The sequence below is a fragment of the Jaculus jaculus genome, chromosome 4 (assembly GCF_020740685.1).
Source record: "Jaculus jaculus isolate mJacJac1 chromosome 4, mJacJac1.mat.Y.cur, whole genome shotgun sequence".
Classification (NCBI taxonomy): domain Eukaryota; kingdom Metazoa; phylum Chordata; class Mammalia; order Rodentia; family Dipodidae; genus Jaculus; species Jaculus jaculus.
In genome coordinates this window covers 97,996,621-98,016,167 of record NC_059105.1, presented here as the reverse complement: position 1 = coordinate 98,016,167, position 19,547 = coordinate 97,996,621, and the positions used below count along the sequence as shown (strand labels likewise).

Genomic DNA, 19,547 nt, shown 5'->3' with positions numbered 1-19,547 from the left:
CTAATGAGTCAGATCCTTTCCTGAAAGAACTTTGAGTCACTAAATAGGTAAACAGATCATCATTCAATACCAGCTTCCATGGGAAAAGAAGGCCCAATCTTAAACTAAGAAGTTATAAATTCACTTTTTGGAAGAGGCACTTAAATTGAGATTTGCATCATGAACAGGGTTTATCAAGCAAAGAATGGAAAGAAAGGATGTTTCAAGAAGAGACAAAAGCATCTATAAGTGGAAACAAACTTATTTCAAATGTATTTGAAAAACTTCAGAAACGTCTTACTGAGGTGGCTGTAGTCTAGATGACTGTAATCCCTGTAGCAGAGGAGATGGAAATAAATTTAAGGCCAGCCTTGTATACACAGATAGACACAGGTTAAACAACAAAGACTATATAGCCAGACTCTGCCTCAAAAAAAAAAAAAAAAAAGTAATAAAACAAAAACAAAGACTAAAAAAGAATGTCATACTGGCTAGAATAGTGATCAAAGTAAATGAGCTGGGGGACATGGAAGGGGGAGGATACAGTGCCCAGATGCTGAGAGCTTTGAGGTGTTGAAGCACTCCAGAAACCATGGGTACACAGAAACTCGTGAAAATACTTCTTCTACTCAGCCCACATTTGTAATTCATTTAACCCTAGAGTAGAGAAAAGTGCACACACATCAGCAACCAAGACAGCTGACATTGAGCAATCCTTTCTTCCCCACTGCCCAGACCAAAATTAGGTTATAGCACAACTGAATTACACTAATAAGTGGCCCAGACAGTGACAGAGACGGCCATTCTCACTGAACTTCAGCAAATAAGTAACTTTGAAATCAAAGAAACAAATACATAAAATTCCCAAGAAAATAAAGAAATTGAGGGAGGAAGGAGTGATGGATCACAGGAGAAATCTCCAGAGGTAGGACAAAAGAAAATTCTTCAGGCACAAAGACTTGGCTTCCTCAGACCATTTTCTATGCAGAACAGGGATTTCTTGGTGAAAGAATGAAACCCACTAGTTACAAGATGAAAGGCTCAGGAAGAAAGCTTACAGGAATCGTTAAGCATAGAATAGTACCATTTTCAATATGACATTTCAAAATAAATTAGAGATATAAAGATAGTATTTTCCTTAAATTACACAGGGGAAAATATGATGGAGGAAATCACTTGGTAAGACTTAATGTGCACTTCAACAAACCTAGCATTTGGAAAACAGTTCAAGGTTTGAGCAGAACCCCCACATTGGCCATAGTCCCTTATGTGAATGACAGAAGTATGAAAGGGCAAGTGTCTAAGAAGGCATGGCTTGCGGACATACTAAAGAGAACAAGTAGGCTGGACTGAACAAGCTGTGCCTAGCACAGAGACATGAAATCAAGAATAGCTTTCACGAACTGCCCATTTGTTTTGTTTGTTGTTTTGAGATGAGGTTTCATTATGTAGTCCTACCTGGGCTGGAACTCACTAGGTAGAGTAGTTTGGGCTCTAACTCATGACACATGGGTGTGCTTTTGTTGATCTACCTACCTGTGCTGCATGAGTGTTAAGATTATTGCTATGTGTCCACTTAACCCATTTCAAAACCTGCAAAAATTCTTAGCTGCTCCTCTCTTGGCTCTGTTGATATGTAGCACAGAACTACATTTCTTTGCTTTTCTGCCACTCTTCTTTTCATCTGATCATTGTTTCCAAATTGAGGATTTTGTCTGTTTTTTTTAAGTTCCTTTTTATTAATTATGAACTTTACTATATGAACAAATCATGTGTTGGTCGTATTCCCCCTTAGTTAGCAACTTATATCCCCTTTTCCCTACAGCCATTCCACTGAGGGCCCTAATAGGGGACACTGGTATTCATTGTGGGGCCATGAATGCAGCAGTCAGTCTCTGTAGGCATGACTGGAAATGCTTTAGGATTCTTATTTTGACATGTATGTACACACAGCAAGGTATGTATTTACATGAGCTAATTTGAAAGGATTCTATTTCATTCTTGAGTTATTTGTGAAGTGATTCTAATATTATGCATTTAAATATGATAAAATACAGATAAGTTAGACTGTTTTATAATGTTTTATTTATGTATATTTATTTGAGAGAGAGAGAGAGAGAATGAAAATGGGCACACCAGGGCCTCTAGCCACTGCAAAAGAACTCCAGATACAAATGCCATCTTGCACATTTGGCCTTACATAGGCACTGGGAAATCCAATGTGGGTCCTTAGGCTTTGAAGGGAAGCCCCTTAACTGCTGATCCATTTCTCTAGCCCCAAGACAGATCTTAAGGTGATTTTTTTTTGCCTCTTGTTTTTTTTTACTTATTAGCTTAGGTCTAATGTAAACCTATAAATATCAGCACATCAAATACTGGATGGCAGGTTCCAGTATAGAAATGCTTTATACTGTAAGACAATATAAGCAACAAGTCTCAAAAAGAGAAGAAAATGTGTATGTGTGTGTATTAGTTCTCATATAGTTATTGTCAAAGTACCTGAGAGAATGATTGACTTGAGGCTCACCTTTGCAGAGGCTCCAGCTACAATTGTATTTCTTCTGCTTGGGCACAGCCTGGCTGGCAGGACCATAGTATGGGTTACATTCCTCACCTCAGGGAGAATGTGAGGATGATCAGAGCAATAACAAGGAGTGGGCAGGGCAAGATGTTGCCTCCCAGGACACATCTTCAGTGACTATCTTCCTCTAATGGGTTCCCACTTTCTACAGGTCTACCACTTTCTAGTAATCTCTTCCTATCTAAATTAATGTTCTAATATTTCTATAAATGCCTGCATTGCCCCACTCACAGGTGGGCTTTACTAATATAATACTTTATCAATCCCTTCAACTTGACAATAAAGATTAACATTACAGTGTAGCCTGAAGACAATGTGAAGAAAAAGATGCTAGTCATAGAGAAATGACAAAAAGTTCTCAAGAAGTGAATCAGTCATCCACACAAAAGTTTTACAAGGCAAAATTCCTCCTTGTGAGGGATCAATCTTAGTTAAGGGTTGGGTCTGTCTAGATCTGTGAGTCCAGAGACCATGAAATATAACACAGCCATTAATGACCCTGATATCATAGTCATTGAATCTCAATATGAGAAGTAACGTCCTTGGCTTCCTCAGTCTCAGGAAGCCTAAGAAACATCCAGTAGGGTCTGTTGGGACATTATTTATGTAGTCAAGGGGAAAGACTTTTATAGACTTAATCTTATTGGGGGTTGATTTTTTAGTGTAAGAGTATTAAAATTTTCTGTTCACATTTCCCCTCTTAAAGAAATAGTCATCAGTGATATGTTTATATGAATATTATGGGTTAAGCAGGGAATACTATTTTATGAAAAAGGCAATGAAAACATATGTATCAATTTTTGTAGTTAGTTGACAGGTTATGTAGCTTTCAGATAAAAATAATCTAGGCTTTTATTAGCTATTTTGTTTTCATAAGAAGTTTGGACAAAACAATGAATTTGCCTAGGTTTACACAACAAAATTTCTCAACATACATTTGTTAAGAAATGTATCTATCTCTTCTATAATGCTAATTGCCATCTTTTTCTAAACATCTTTCTTCTAAACACTTATAGAAAGCAGTAGGTTCACAGTATGGTGTTAGAGGGCAGAAAAGATTGTCTGAAACCAAACCCAGGGACAATATACATAGAATCAGGGGTGGGAAAAGCAATTAATAGATATATCCAAACGTGAAAGAAGTGGCACAACTAAGTACCATGACGCCAAAACTTAAAAGCTTCTTTAGACTGTTTTGGACGTGTGGAGAGTATACTTATGGAAAATAGCTTCTGAACATGTAGATATGTAAAAAGTATATGTGTAACAGTCATTATCCCTGTAACCTCACAGAGTTTATTTGGTAAAATGTATCTATAAAATATATTTTGAAAGGTCAGTACTTTGCTAAGTATTAGAAATATAGCAATAAAAAGTCAGGGGTATAATCACATCTGTATAATCTATATATGTGTCTTATAATCAGGAATTTATCTAGTGTTTAGAATAATTCACTATCCCCCAAATGTGGCATCCTCGCACTCATTATATATGCAGGTGATTTTTTAATTTTAGTTTTTTCATTTTCTGTAAAAATTTAAGTGATATATATATATGTATATGTATATATATAATTTAAATTTTAATATAAGTAAAATATTTAAATAATTATATATTTTTTTTCACTTATTTGTTTATACAATTGTTATGATTGTGACTACTGGTTCCAGCAGAAGCTGGGAACCCAGATGATAATAATATAGTCCTTGTGTTCAGCGGGCCCACATTGCACATAGACAGACAAGGAAATAAACATACCATTAATATATTATCTCATAGGTGCTATCCTAGGATACAGTAGAGTGGAAATTAAGACTCAATGGAAAGGTGCCCTAAGGAGACTACAATGATGGATGGGAAGTCATACAGGTTGGCTTTTCAAATGGATTGAAATAGGTTTATGGATATGGGAGTTTGGGGGAATAAATACATGGTAGAGATGGAATATTACACTCATGACCATGATTGCATTTGGGAGACACGGAGGGAATATGATTCCCTGCTGTTAGGCACGTGACCAACATTTTTAACCTAAAGCTTGAGGGAGAGGGTATAAGCAATCCCTTAAGAATAAAAACGTGGAACATGGGATGAAAAAGGGTATGCAAGACCTCCAGAAGACAGCAGAAATATGCCACTAAGAATCTTAATCACCTATTATAGACTTTTCTCGATATGAGCACATATTGCTTGCATTGGCATTTATTTTGCCTAGACCTTAATAAACACTCCTGATATGTTTTAATGAATTGTTGAATGCCCTTATGGAACTTGAAGCTATGTTAGCCATAAGAGCTAGGATATATAAATAGCAAAAGGAAAGCAAACATCACAGAAGACAATGAAAGAATGTTGTTACAGCATCTTGCTAACTGACCAAAGTGCATGAAATGCTGGTTTTGTAAGGGTTTGCCATGCAACTGGCTCAATTCCTCATTCCATTGAATCCTCCCTTTTTCCTAGCTTTCAACAGGTGCATGAGGAAGATGAAAAGGATGAACACTTCTAAAGATCATCTGTATAATTAAGGAAAGGGGGTATTGAATCTGTCTTATCTTAACTTTGAATCATTTATTAAAGCAAGTGACTTCATTGCAGCAGAAAGGAGAGTAAGAAAAGGTGTTCTACATTCTAACACATCATTCATATCTGCCTCTATAATCTGTCTTTTGGATATTTAAGGACTTGTAATGACTATGATCTTAGTGCTACTTCCCATAAGGTATATATACATTATTAATAAAGTTCTGTGACTGGAAACTTCCATCACTACAATGGCTCTTAAGGAGCATAGATTCATTCAAACTAAAAATGCATAGGAGTTTGTCACAGTTATAATACATGAATTCTTCTTGCAGATGGTTGTAAAAGAAGGTTATCTTCAAAAAGCTAAAATTGCAGATGGAGGAAAGAAGCTAAGGTAATGAAATTTCTTCAACTTACTGTTACATAACTATCCTCGTTTCCTATGTCCTCAACTTGTGTTACTGCTATTGTTTGAGAAGCAAGGCTTGAGAAACCTAATTACAATAGTCTCTTCTGATACTATATTTTCAATATCATTATTAACATGATTATAGTTTTCAATGGAAGGAACTACATTATATATTGTTTCTCATCATGTGTAAGCAACCAATGTTTATCCTCCTGGGACTTAAATTCTCTAGAACACAGAAAGAGAGATAAGGTAAAACATCTTTATTTATGGGGTTAACAGACAAATAAACATGTTAACACACTCATTTACAACATCAAAAGGACATTAGGGGGCTGGAGAGATGGCTTACTGGTTAAAGCACTTGCCTGCAAAGCTTAGGAACCTGGTTTTGATTCCCTAGTACTCACATAGAGCAGTCTGCAGCAGCTGGAGTCCCTGGCATGCCTATTCTCTCTGTCTTTCTCTCTTCTCTCTCTGCTTGAAAATAATTAAGTAAATATTTTAGAGAAAAAAAATATCAGTATAACACATTGAAAAATTTGTTAGAAAGTTGGAGGACTTAAACTACATTTGTAGCTAAAAAATAAAAATCAGTTGGGGAGCTGGGAAGATGGTTCGGTTAATGAAACATTTGTCATGCAGACATACGGACCTGAATTCAGAACCCCAGAGCCCACATAAATATTGGATATGCATTATGCCTCTGTAGTCTCAGCATTTGGGAGGCAGAAACAGGCAGCTCCCCAGGACAGGCTGTCTGGATAAATCTGTGAGATCAGAGCTTAGTGAGAGACCCTGTCTCACTCAGTAAGGTGAAGCTTCTGTATTCTATTTCATTGATTTTTTTTCCTGCTAGTTGGAATACTGTTATATATTTATTTATCCATCATTTTTTTCACTTAAAGTTATATACCTTTTAGTGTTCCTATGCAGAAATCCTAGTCTGATAAATGAACTGATCACACTCTGGTCTGTGGTCCTATGCTGTCAGTGTTTAGAGCATGGCCCTCGGTGACTTGAATTCACTGTTGGTCCCCTTCTCTCATGTCATTCCTCTAGGGGTATGAGTTCAAGGTGTTTTTCACAAGTATTCTCTGTATATCTATGTGTGGTGTTCAAAACACTTCAACAAAACATCAACTCCAAAACAATAGTGTGTGTTTTAATGTGTCCTATTGTATAAACATTTTTTATAATAAATCTCTATGTTTTTTGCTACTCTCATTCAATATTTGTGCCTGGATACCCATGTATGCTGCTATATTTAAAGTTGTTATTTTTCTAATTGTTTTCCATTTTGCCAACATGTATCTGCACCAAATTTTATTTGTCCATTGTTCCAGCTATTAACATCTAAGTTATCTATAACTACTTCCATCCCAAACCAACATTGTGATTAATCACACACATACACTCACTCACACACACACACATACCTGAACATGCATGCATGCACACATACACATATAGCCTTGGAACCTGTGTCAGAAATTCTCTTAGTGTACACTACCTAGAAATTCAAGATTAATTTGGCATTTGTATGCTTATTTGTTTGTTTGTAAGGAGGGTCTCACTGTAGCACAGGCTGACCTGCAACTCACTCTGTAGTTCAGACTGGCCTTGAATTTATGGTGAACCTTCTGCCTCAGCCTCCTGAGTACTGGTATTAAAGTCATGCACCATCAAAAACAGCTTGTCATGTATTTATAAGTATATTGCAAGCTACCCAAGACCTTCTTGTGAATGACTTCATTAATTTATACCAATTCTTTCTGCATTGAAGAAGGGATCCCCACAGATTGTTAATATATATTATCAGACTCCATTCCCTCAATGTTATCAAATGTATGGATATTTATATATTACCTCAGTTATTTTTATTCATTTTCATTGGTTTATATTGCATTTGAGGCTGCCTTATTTGTTTTGAGTCATTCAGATTCTATATCTGCAGAATTGTTCATTTATGAACCTTGACATATTATCTGTTCAATTTCATAGTATTTTTAAAGCAATGTAATAGAGCTCCTAACACATTCTAAATAGTTATGCTTTGTCAGATTTCAATTTTATAAATATTTCCTCTAAATGTCTGGTGTTTGTTTTGTGTTTACTATAAATGTTTTAAATTGAACATTGCATATATAATAATCACATTGCTTAAAAGCATATGGTACTACACCTTGTTGATGGGCTATAACAAGCCAAATGATTCCTACTTTTATTTTTATTTAATTTTTTAGTTGACTCTAGTTTTATACCAAAAGACTTACCATTGAATTAGAACTAATGTTTACTATTTATCCCTTTATAATTTCTAAAGATCTAAGCCTTGATTACCTGACCAAACTACATGACCACTCACAATGAATCTTAGTATGTATTGCTATAGTGCTTTCCCAAAGAGTATATAAGGTATAATCATTAGCAATAAAATGGTACATTTACTCACAAACATGAAAAATTATGTAGGTCTTATCTCATTGATAATTTAATAATAATTAAATGTCATTCCCAAGTTATTGTGATATGTATTGATTATATGAAATTTTTGATGGACTGTTTCCATTTGTCAAATCTTTGTTATCATTTTATAAATATTAATGAATAAATAAGAAATATCAGGGCTGGAGAAATGGCTCAGCAATTAAAGACACTTGCTTACAAAGCCTGATAGCCTGGGCTTGATTTCCCCAGTACCCACATAAATCCAGATGCACAAAGTAGCACATTCATCTGGCTTGATGTCCTGGTGCACACATTGTCTCTATTTCTCATTCTTTCTCCATGCTGGCAAATAAGTAAAAGAAAGTTAAAAAATACACACTTATTATGTCAAGCATTTGGCTACTATAAGCTTGATATTCCCTATTGTTGTTACAATGTAGAAATTGTTGCCTTATTACCCTCTTCTTTCTCCCAAATCTTACTAATGTAGTTTGTATCAGAATTAACCATGTCCCAATTTTAAATCATTTGTTTCCCTTGCTTTAAGCTACTTGATTCTGAGAGCAAAACTTATTCATTTCTTCCATGCCATCAACTGTTTCAAAGGCTTCAGTCATCAATGGGTATTACCATTTGCATTTCCGTTAACTTTTCTTCTGAGAAATTCATCTAGGTCATCATATCTTGCATTATGTTCTTAATTTATTCTTACCTGTTCTTATATCTCTGATTTGTCTCTGTTTCTCTCTTTCATAAATTTTCTCTTGCCTAAGGCAGGGGGGAATGACTTATCTTAGTGTGGATAGCAGAAAGTGACAGGAAGGAGTTGTTGGCTACATATTACATTCCTAAAAGTCCTACATTTAGCTTTAATTTGAAATGAGGTTATACACATCCCCTCATGACACACAGACAGACTTGAAAGCAGAATGTGTTTAGCATTCAATTTTAATTTTTAATTATGTACCTTGAAATTATGCCTTGGCTTTTCTGATAAAACTTCACAGTCTTTTTGTTTGGGGGAATTTCATCCTTGAATCATTGAGTAGCATTGGCCTATATGAAGCTTAGTAAATAATTATGTTCAATACGATGCTTAGTAAATAATTATGTTCAATACTTAAATTTACAAAAGTCTCCTGGCCCCATACTTATGCCATTTCAGTACCTTGTACTTTTCCCTGCACCAGATTTTTCTTTTAACTTGTTCCTTTGTGGTTCTTTACTCCTCATATTTACATATTCTCATTCTACTCTCCTCTTTAGCCAGGCATTGAAATACTTGCGATTAAAATATGGACAGGAGACGAGTATGAGAACAAGCATGATAAGGGTTGCAGTGCTCATGTCTGTTAATGCCTGCATTCATCCTAGGCCAGTTCTCAGTCCTTTGGCGCTCTCTCTCTCTCTCTCTCTCTCTCTCTCTCTCTCTCTCTCTCTCCCTCTCTCTGTCTCTCTCTCCAAGAGTGTGTGAGTGTGCATGTGCACATGTATGTGTGATAAGCATACACATCATGGTTACCAGAATGGACTTTTCTTTAGAACATGATGCTAAAGTACCCTCCTAATGTGAACTTATTTTTGTCTTTATGATTTTATTCTCAGAATGACAATAAATTCACACAAGTTTAATGTATCATTTTTCCCTTTTTTCTTACAACATTGGAAGAGATGTGTGTTTCACACTGCAGTGTCTCTTTGGATTATCTTTTACTATAGATAAATTATAAGAAACTTAGAATTTGAGACAGATAATATAAGTCCCTGAGGATGTTGGTCTGAGAAAAGGATCATAATGGCTAAGGAACTTGGGAGTAAATCACTCAGGCAACCTGGGGTACATCACTTCCAGTTCCAGCCCAGGTACAGAATCCAATAAAGTCTAGCATGACCAAGTGGGGTAAGAGAGACAGGTGGCCTACAGAAGAGAGTCTGAAATTTATGAAAATGTTTACACATAGTTTCCTCTGATTTTTTGGTTTGTCACTGTGGTATCCCCTAAAGGAGGACGGAGACAATGGAGGAGAACATGCTTTCATTTAGAGATCAAATTAATGTGTTAAACCTAGAGCTCAAGCTCATAGATCCTGATAATGGTAATGAATATTTTAAGGGTCATTTCTGTCATACATTCTCTAGAGAAGCAGCAAAAAGTTGCTGTTATTATGTGCTGCCATCCGGTGTCCATTTGGTAGAATGTCAAGCTGGTTGACTATGTCCAGGGTTTTGCTTTGTTTTCCCTCTTACGTTGTTTTTTTCCAACTTCCCAACTTATCTGAGGAAAATTCTGTAAAGTATTCCAATTGCATAAAATGTCCTCCTTAATTGCCATACTACTAAAGGACTGCTCTGTTGTGAATCTAATTTTTCTTCCTTTCTACTCTCAGCATCTTTATCTCTCATTAAATGTGATTTGTTTTGTCAAAAAAAAAAAAAAGAGAGAAAGAAAGAGAAATCTATGTGCATTGTATCTTCTATCTGCAGATCTATTTCGTGAACCTAACGTCTAACATGAATCCTTCACCTGTCACAACCTGGAATTCTGTGTAGAGACTTTTTATTCCCAGGACCTCTGTCTCTAACTGGAAGACGGACCCTAATTATAAAGACAAAACAATCCTCTGAATAACTCATACAGGTGTGTGTGTGTGTGTGTGTGTGTGTGTGTGTGTGTGTGTGTGTGTGTGATACATCCACTCTTCAAAAAAGAAAACTGAAGTTTGGTGAGGCTGTATTTTACCCAAGGGCACTCAGTATAAAGAGGAAATTCAGGGCAATCTCAATACAGCCTCACCAAACTTCAGCTTTTTTGTTTTGTTTTGTCTTGTTGTTTCTATTTACAACTTTTTCATATACAATGATCTTTTCTCAATGTAATTTTTTAGTTACTTTGTACAGATTTTTTTAATTAAGATTTTTCTAAAGATATGTACCATCATTTCCCTCCTTCATGCCCCCAATCCACTGAGGGCCCATGTCAGTGGGACTGCTGGCATTCCCCATGTGATTGTGGGTTGTGCATTTTATTTTATTCCCAGCCAAAGGACTGGGAAGTATGGATGTATCACTCACCCTTAAGAGTTATTCAGAGGATTTTTTTTTCTATGTTTAGGGTCTGTCTTCTAGTTAGAGAGGGCATCCTTGAAGCTTGACTTATTTTTCCTTCTATAGTCAGCCCTTACATTGTATGTGTTTAACAGGTACTTGTGCCTAGTGATTAAAGTGTACTGTGCTTATAAATATCAAATGGTGTAACTTGTGCAAAGTAGGTATCAAGGAAATATCATGCCTGAATAGGGGTGAGGAATCTTCAGTATTGAATTGGGGAGTTGTAGGACTACCAATCTTTAAAGAGACAGATAAAATAATATGAGTACCTACATCAATTATTTGTTGTCACATTTGCTATTTCTATAATTTGAAGATTATAGCCAAAACTATGGTAAACCCTGACATTGATGATACCCCTACCACCTTATTACTGCTGATTCTTTTCAAAAATCACAGCATAAAATAATAAATAGATTATAAGAGTTGTCATAAGAAAAATTCGATTTGACTTTAGGTGCATGTCTGTGGTCTTGAATAAGTAACCTACTTTTTGAGTTTCATTTTCTGCATTCATAAATGGAGCCATGAAAGACTTCATCATTATGTGTGTGAGAATGAAATCTTTAGCTAGACAATCAAAATTATACTAGTTACTCAAAGTAATCTGTTATTGCTACTTTTAAAGAAAACATGGGAGAAGTTGAAATGAGAGAAGGATCTAAATTTTTTTTGCAACATTTTATTACTTATTTTGAAATGAAATTATTTTCAAGGGATAGGATTAAGCTGGTGCAATAAGAATATGATCCATTCTGATACAATAAAGATAATATTTGTCATCAACAAACTCAAGATGAAATAGCACTGTCCATAAGGTATCAGATATGTTTCCCTTACTAAGATTCCCAGGCCTGCTCTTCTCACTCTCTTAGTCTCATCCTCTGGTTTTCCTAACAAGGATGCAGTTCATTGTAGTTCCAAGTCTTAACACTGAAAAATAAAATCACTTAATTTCATGCAACTTCAGTTCTACCCTGTTCCAAGTTTAAGAAACAGCACAGTTTTGCCAGCAAGTTTTAGAAACAATCTATATCAGAAACAGATTCAAAATAGAACCATTGACCCCTGTAGATAGGAAGCAAGGAAGGAGTAGTGTCTTCCTGCTAAAAGATGAAAAATAGAGTTTGAAATATGGCAGACCATGTTAATGTGGATTTGTCACGTGTGAGGATGCTCAGCACTTGATGGCCACAGACATTCAAAAGGATGGGATACAAGATGATAAGTGTAGACTAGCAGCACTGGTGGTTCTCGTTTCTTGTTCCCGCATCCTCTAGTAATATGGCCTACATAAAGAGAAAGCTATGACTGGTTAAATTTCTCTATTTCTGCTGATATCTACAACGAGAAGTGTTCTGTAAGGCAGACAGACAGTATCTAAGTAATTATCTCTCTTTTTCTAACTATTCATCACATGATGAATATTTGGCATTTGAAGACAAGTATATCCAAGAACAGAGTATTTGTATAGCATTGTGCTTCTAATGTGTGTGGTAAGCCTTTTCATTTTTAATGGCATGTCATAAACAAAGCTTTAGGCATGTAAAAGCAAACTACTTTTTTGTAAATATTAAACTCAGTAAATCAAAACTGTCATTTCATTTAAAGATTTAGGTTCTAGGTGCTGGAGAGCTGACTTAGCAGTTAAAGTACTCACCAGAAAAGCCAAAGAATGCAGGTTCAATTCCCCACTACCCATGTAATGCCAGATGCACAAGGTGGGTACATGTGTCTGGAATTTCCTTAAGGTGGCTAGAGGCCTTGGAGCTGCTTCTCTCGCTCTCTCTCTTTATCTTTCTATCTGCCCCTCTTTCTCTCTCTCTCTCTTCAAGTAAATAAAAAAAAAAACAATAAAATTATTTAAATTCTAAAAGAAAAATGGAAATAAATTACACAAGATCTTGACTTTTTTTGTGGTTTGCCATTCACCTGAATGAAGTCTTCTCTGTGAACTTTTAAAAGTAGATTTTATAAAGCATGCAGTCATTTTGAAATATTAAACCAAAGTATACTAAAACAAATATAATTTATTTGGTACAAACTTCCATGTGTTAATCTTATTCAGTTTTTTAGAACCTAAAGAGTTGTCTCGTTCAGGGCACTGATGCATGACATGGGCAATAAGATGCTCGGAATAGGAAGTTTGGAAGTACTAAGGAACATCAAGGAAAACTAAAAGCCATAATTTCACTTCCTCATTTAACTATATTCAAACTTTTTTCCCAAGCCAAAGTATGCTCATTAATTCAATAAATACATGATCAATCCGTAGGATGTCCAAGGCCCTGCAGGATTTGAAGATTCTTCTGTAAGGATGGAATGATTTCTATTGCTTGTGGATTCATTTTTAATAAGGTCAATACAAGTGAATTTTTTAAGTGGACTTTTCTATAAATGTCAGCATTTTAAATATGAAATAATAATTGGAAATCTTTTAGGAAGATTACCTGAAAACAGCCTGTGTTCACTATCAATGTCACTAAGACTGTACTTATGCATGATTTCTTCTACTAATACTGGACTTTTCTTTCCCTAAGGAAAAATTGGTCCACTTCCTGGATTGTTCTTTCGAGTCAAAAAATTGAATTTTATAAAGAATCCAAGCAGCAAGCTCCATCTAATATGGTAAGTTGTTTTCTTTCTTTCATTGTTTTCTATTCCTGCCTTTTAGAAATCATGTTGAACTGAAGTTTGGTTTTCTCAGAAGTCACTCTAGAGCCTCTGAGCTGCCAAACTCTGAAAGAAAATGGAGAAAATGATTCTGTGGAATCCCTACCTTTTAATCAGATGAAGGGAAAATAGAACTTAGTGTCGGTTTTATTAAGTGGTGCATTTGGCAAATAATCACAAAATGAGATGAATGGTGAGCAGCTATCGAGTAATGTGAAGGTAACACTTTAAATTAAGGTGCCATTCATAAGTGCTTCATTCTTATTTATGAAATAATCACTAAATGCAGCTACTTGCTCAAATAATGTATTATAAAGCATGCTATAAAATACATTAGTAATAAATGCTTAACAGATGAGACTATGGGAAGCTGTTTTAAGGACTATTATAAGACGTAAATTGTATTAAACCATGTATGTGCATCTTTAATACATGAATTTAAGTTGTTATCTTGCAGGCTATAAAGTGCCTCAAACATTAATAAATAATAACAAGCTGTTTATAAATGGCACCTTAATACAAGATGTTACCAATGAGAACACTCTAAGTTAACAAAGTGATTTTTTTATCTTAGTCTAACTGTGACATTCACTATATACAGCTAACCTTTCTGAATATTGCTGCAACTACCTCTAATAGAGCTAATGCAATTTCTTTATTCTGTAGTTATTACAAAGAGTTATTTGTAGAGTTTCCTTCCTGGAGGAAGGCCTGGCATGCCAACAGAGATTTGACAATGATTGTAAGTAGGGACAATTCAGAAGTAGTTTCTGGGGACAACTTTAGCTCCCAACCTTGCTGCCCAAGCACAAGCACTGCCACAACATGTAGGAGAGCGTGGGCAAGCAGCATGTCTGACAGCCTCCTGATTAGGAAGGACTCTAGGCAGGAACCAATCTGCCACAGCCCATCAGCATGATGGGCAACAGGGAACAGGGTGGCTTGGCAGGGGGGAACCACAATAAACTAATTTATGGTTGGCAGGTAATAAAACAATGGGAAGTTCTTTTGCTCTGCAGCCACTAGTAATGTTTGCTATGTAATCCTCTTTAAACTGAAAATTATTTACTAAGAGAGGACTTTTAGAGGAAAAAAAAAATAGTAAGAACAAAAGGTAACATTTGGCTTACTCCTGATAATTGCAATAGCCTTTGTCCACAAGTGGCTTGCTGGGTTTGGAGTCTCAGTGAGGTCCAATCTGTAAACTGATTATGAATAAATTAATAATATATCTCAGTCCTTTGTGTTTTAAACTGCCTCAGAAATTTGTTTTAGGAATTTGTTTTATTTTTAGTTTTGGCTACAAGGTTGAGATAATCTTTTGAAGAAATATAAAATACCCCAGCACCAGGCACAAAACAACTCCTACCCACTAGCAGGGCCATTGTCTTCTGCACAAATGAGTTCTGAGAGAGCATCCGGGAGAGGGAAGTCACTAGCCTTTGCTGGTCCTGGCAGCTGAGAAGATGATCTTGGTCCTGCTGAGTAAGAGAATTCCACTAGAGTGGAGGATGTGTATGTGTGAGATAATGGGAGGGATTAGAGTCAATATTAAAGCATTTGCTTTCCTTTCATTTTATTATTTGAATCTCTTCATACCAGGAGATAAAATTCTCTGCTGTTTAATTATATACAGGTGAAATAAAACTTGCTTTCAAATTGTAGGCAAACCTTGCAACTTAGCTCACTAATCGTATGCCTCCAGGTCAACATTCAGCATTGTTACACAGTGACAATAGATTTGATTTATAGAAGAAATTCACTAAGGTTTCTTTATTTTATTTTATTTTAGGCAGCCCATGTTCATTACATCTGGCCTTGTTTTCAACATGCTTACAATTTCTCTCAGGCTTTCTTTGTTTTCAAAGTGAATTCAGGGCAGGCACTAGCTGTTTCGTGGCAATGGGGTAGAGAATTACAGATCTGTTGTTTGTACTGCATGAATTGACTTGCTAGTAAACTTCTTGGATTCATTTCTAACCAACTATTAAAGGCCTGGTGGGATAACCCACATTTACCAACCATAGTTGCAAAGAGATGATACAGTGATTGCCAGGCCTTGATTAAAGATGCTGTGGTTTTGTTCTGAAAAAAAGATTTATGATCAAGTTTCTGAGCTCTTCCTGTACCCCCTTAGCTGTGTCCTTGGAGTTCACTGTGCTTCTTGGGAAAGGCCTCTCCCTTCCTCCCATGGATCAGTAGAAGTTGCAGAATGAGTGGAGATGTGGTCTAAAGATTGAAGGACTTTAATCTTCATAGACGGATCTTTGGATGTTAATGCAGAAGTGAGGCAAATCTATCCAGTAAAAGTAGCTGAGAACAAGCTCAGAAGTAAGAACCCAGGAACACAGTTTTATTTTTGCCACTTAGCAGCTGAGTTAGTAATTTCTTTGAGTTTGGAAGCCCCATCTGTAAGATTGAGATAGTCATATTTGCCAACAGAATTCATAAAGAATGAAAGAAACCAAGAAACCAAGTACATAATTGCTGTAAAAAAATAAAGATGATCCACACTTCTATTCTCTAATAAAACATATAAATATTTTATACAGAGCACACTGTACAGTATATAATAAAGTGAATATTTTTATACTCTGTTTTGGATTTGAAGTAATGCACATATGTATAGAACCCAGAATTTTATTTATTTTTTTTTTATTAGTTTTGTATTCAACAAATACAGGCAGCTTGGTACCATTATTAGGCTCATCCATGACCTATCCCTTCCCCATTGGTCCCTCCTTGTTGAGGTATATGGGTCATGCATTGTGGAGTTAGCCCACAGTTATTGGTATGATAAATGTCCCTGCATATCATGACCCAACATGTGGCTCTGACATTCTTTCTGCCCCCTCTTCCGCAAAATTTCCCTGAGCCATATTGGGTTCAATTTTGGTCTGCTTCATTGATGAGGTATTAGAGGCTTCTGAGGCTCTGGCTCTCTGATTTGGTAGGAGTTGATTTTTCTCTGCGTTGGTCTCCTTCCCCTTGTGCTGGTATCTGGTTCATCAGGAAAAAAGCACCCTTGCTTGTTTCACCAATTTTCCTTAGTTTCAGCTGGGGCCCTTTTGAGGTATGATGGGGTGGCTCTTTCTTTAGGATCTGTATCTATCTGGAAAAGTGAAGCAGATTCTCCAACGGAGAATGAGTTAGCACCAGGATAAATGAGATAATCCTTACGTTTTTGATAGAGAGTTTAATAGGTGTAGGCTCTCTTGTAGCCCATGACTGATGGTAGCTTGATATTGTAGAGTGGGCTTATGTTTGGATATGGTTCTGACTTGTTTCCCAGTTCCAGCTACGGGTCCATACCACTGAGGTGATCAGTTAGTAGAACCCAGAACTTTTTAGCTGCAGGAACACTGTCATTACTAGGCTTTCAAAAAGAAATATGTATTCAAAAACCATAGCATAATGTGCCTGGGAACTGACTAATAAGTCAAAGTAAGCAGCTATCACTGGGGACTCTATGTGGAGACTCTAAGTTTGTGTAAGTATTTTCCAAAAGTCCAATTTTTTGATCCACCCTGTTAGCCTGTGTCTCTTGATGGGTGAATTAAGGCCATTAATGTTTAGGGTGATGACTGTGAGATTTGATTTGATCCCTGTCATGTTGTGGTGGTAGAGGTGTGTTGGCATTTCCATGGAATTTATTTATTTATTTATTTATTTTCTATCTACTCTGGGTTTGGTTGCTGTGATCTGCTTCTTGTAGGCATTTGTGTTTAGTTATTTGTTTCTTCTCTGTGGAGAATTTCCTGGAGTACTTTCTGTAGGTTTGGTTTTGTGTTCATATAATTGTAAAGCTGAGTTTTGTCATGGAAAGTTTTCCTTTCACCATCTATTATAAGGGAGACTTTTGCCAGGTAGAGTAGTTTGGGTTGGAAGCCATAGTTTCTTAGAATTTGAAGAATTTCATTCCAGGCCCTTCTAGCTTTCAGGGTTTCCATTGAGAAGTCTGAAGTAATTCTGATGGGGTTTCCTTTGAAAGTGGTGTGCTGTTTTTCCCTAGCTGCTTTTAGGATTTTTTCCTTGGTGTCAATGTTTAGTGTCTTCTTCCATTCACTCTTACTATGGCCATGTTTATACAGCAAGTTACCTAACATTACGTCTACACCTACACTCCATGTTTAGCTACCTATTTTTTTTTTTCTCACTGAAGTCCTCCTTACAGTTCATATGCGTCTTTTCCACACAGAGCTATTACAATGATACTACTGAGTGGTTGTCTAAAAAAAAAAAAAAAAAACCTAAATTCTAATGGCTTTGCAAGCTGACAAGTCCAAGATCAAAGCATAGGAAGATCCAGTGTTTGGTAATAGTTTACTGCAACAGTATATGTCCTTGTGTCCCTTTGATCAATTTGCTATAGTCCTATATGGTAAAGAACAGAAGCAGAGAGTACCAATCCCATTCATTAGAGCTCTGTCCTCCTGAGCTGATCACTGTCCCAAAGCTATACCATTAGCAGCCTCACTCTAGACTTTAGAATTCAAAATACAAAGTTTAGGGGAACATACACACTCATTCCATAGCAATGCCCAAGTTACATTTTTATCAAGAGTAGCCTTCTGAAAATAGATACAGAATCACCTCACTGGGCTGTACAAAGTAACAATTCACTGGCTCTGAGTCATTAGTGACCTGTTTAAGGGGGGAAAAAACTGGTGGGGGGGACTATGCAGCATTCTGAGTTTTTTGTTTGTTTTTTTAATAAGAGCAATCAACAGTAACTGATCATCCACTGTGTTTATCATTTCATATTACAAAAGACACTATAACATGCTACAATCCAAAATCTAGGGAGACTAAAATTTTAGGAAAATGACCCATCACTCCAAAGAAGAGAGTCCTTTGTCCATGTACTTCCATGGCTTTTGCCTTGGTCACTTTACCCCAAACTAATAAGCTTGGTCCAGACTGGCTGGTGCTTTTATTATTGTCCTGAATATATATATATGAAACTTCCATCTTTTTAAATGTATCTCACTTTGTATTCTCTCATTTTTCCCAAGTCTTAGCTAAACTTATGTTAAATTCTCCCATTATATCTTCCAAATATTTTACATTTTTCTTTTTGCTGTATTTTTTTGTCTATTTGAGCTACATTTTGATTTTTTTAAAGTCTAGTTCTATATTTCAGACTTCTCATGTGAAAAACATTGTTTCTAATTTCAATTAGTATGGTTTTCATTTCTAGAAGTTTATTTCTGTTAAGTCTGTCTTCTAGCTTAGGTACTTATTTCCTACAGGTGTTTTTAAGATGACATTTTATTTTGATGTAATGGGGCGGCGGGGGGTTAGTTGTTTCATGAGCCATGTCTTGCAATTCTGGCATCTGATTGCAGGTCAGTTTGTTTCTGATGCTTCCTACTCTTGTTACTTTTTTTATGGGTTGGTATGTCTTGTTATCTTTAGTCATGTGTTATTTGTTATGATCAAAATATGGTCATGGCCAATTCTCTGATGTGTCTTACATTGTATTTTGGGAGTGTTTCACAGTTCTGTCAAGCAGCTTGAGACACTCCCAGGGATGGGTTACTTGGATGTATGGTGCAAAATCTTCATATTGTATCTTCAAAATAGCAGCACTACAGACAAACTGCACCTTCTCAAGGACAAGACTGTTCTCTACTCTGCTTTTTCATATCTTCAACCAGAGACTGTGTGTTGTGTATGTGTTTCATTGGACCTGAGAAAGAGAACCAATTGATATTCATTCCCTTTTGTCATTTAATAAGAACATGGACAGGTCCTTTTGCTGTTACAGTGTGAAGTTGAATGAAGAAAGCTCATGTTTGTAGTAGAAGTAATGACCTG

General features: G+C 36.1%; 1 protein-coding gene across 2 annotated transcripts in view; it reads left to right on the top strand.

Annotated features, from left to right (window-relative positions):
* The window catches only part of Arhgap15 (Rho GTPase activating protein 15), a 671,175-nt gene that overhangs the window by 89,552 nt on the left and 562,076 nt on the right, over positions 1-19,547 (top strand). For both annotated transcript variants that reach the window (XM_004651815.2, XM_045148540.1), the window contains 2 exons: positions 5,419-5,480; positions 13,595-13,682. In XM_004651815.2, the coding sequence (XP_004651872.2) occupies positions 5,419-5,480; positions 13,595-13,682 (150 nt within the window). The remainder of the gene's footprint in view (positions 1-5,418; positions 5,481-13,594; positions 13,683-19,547) is intronic.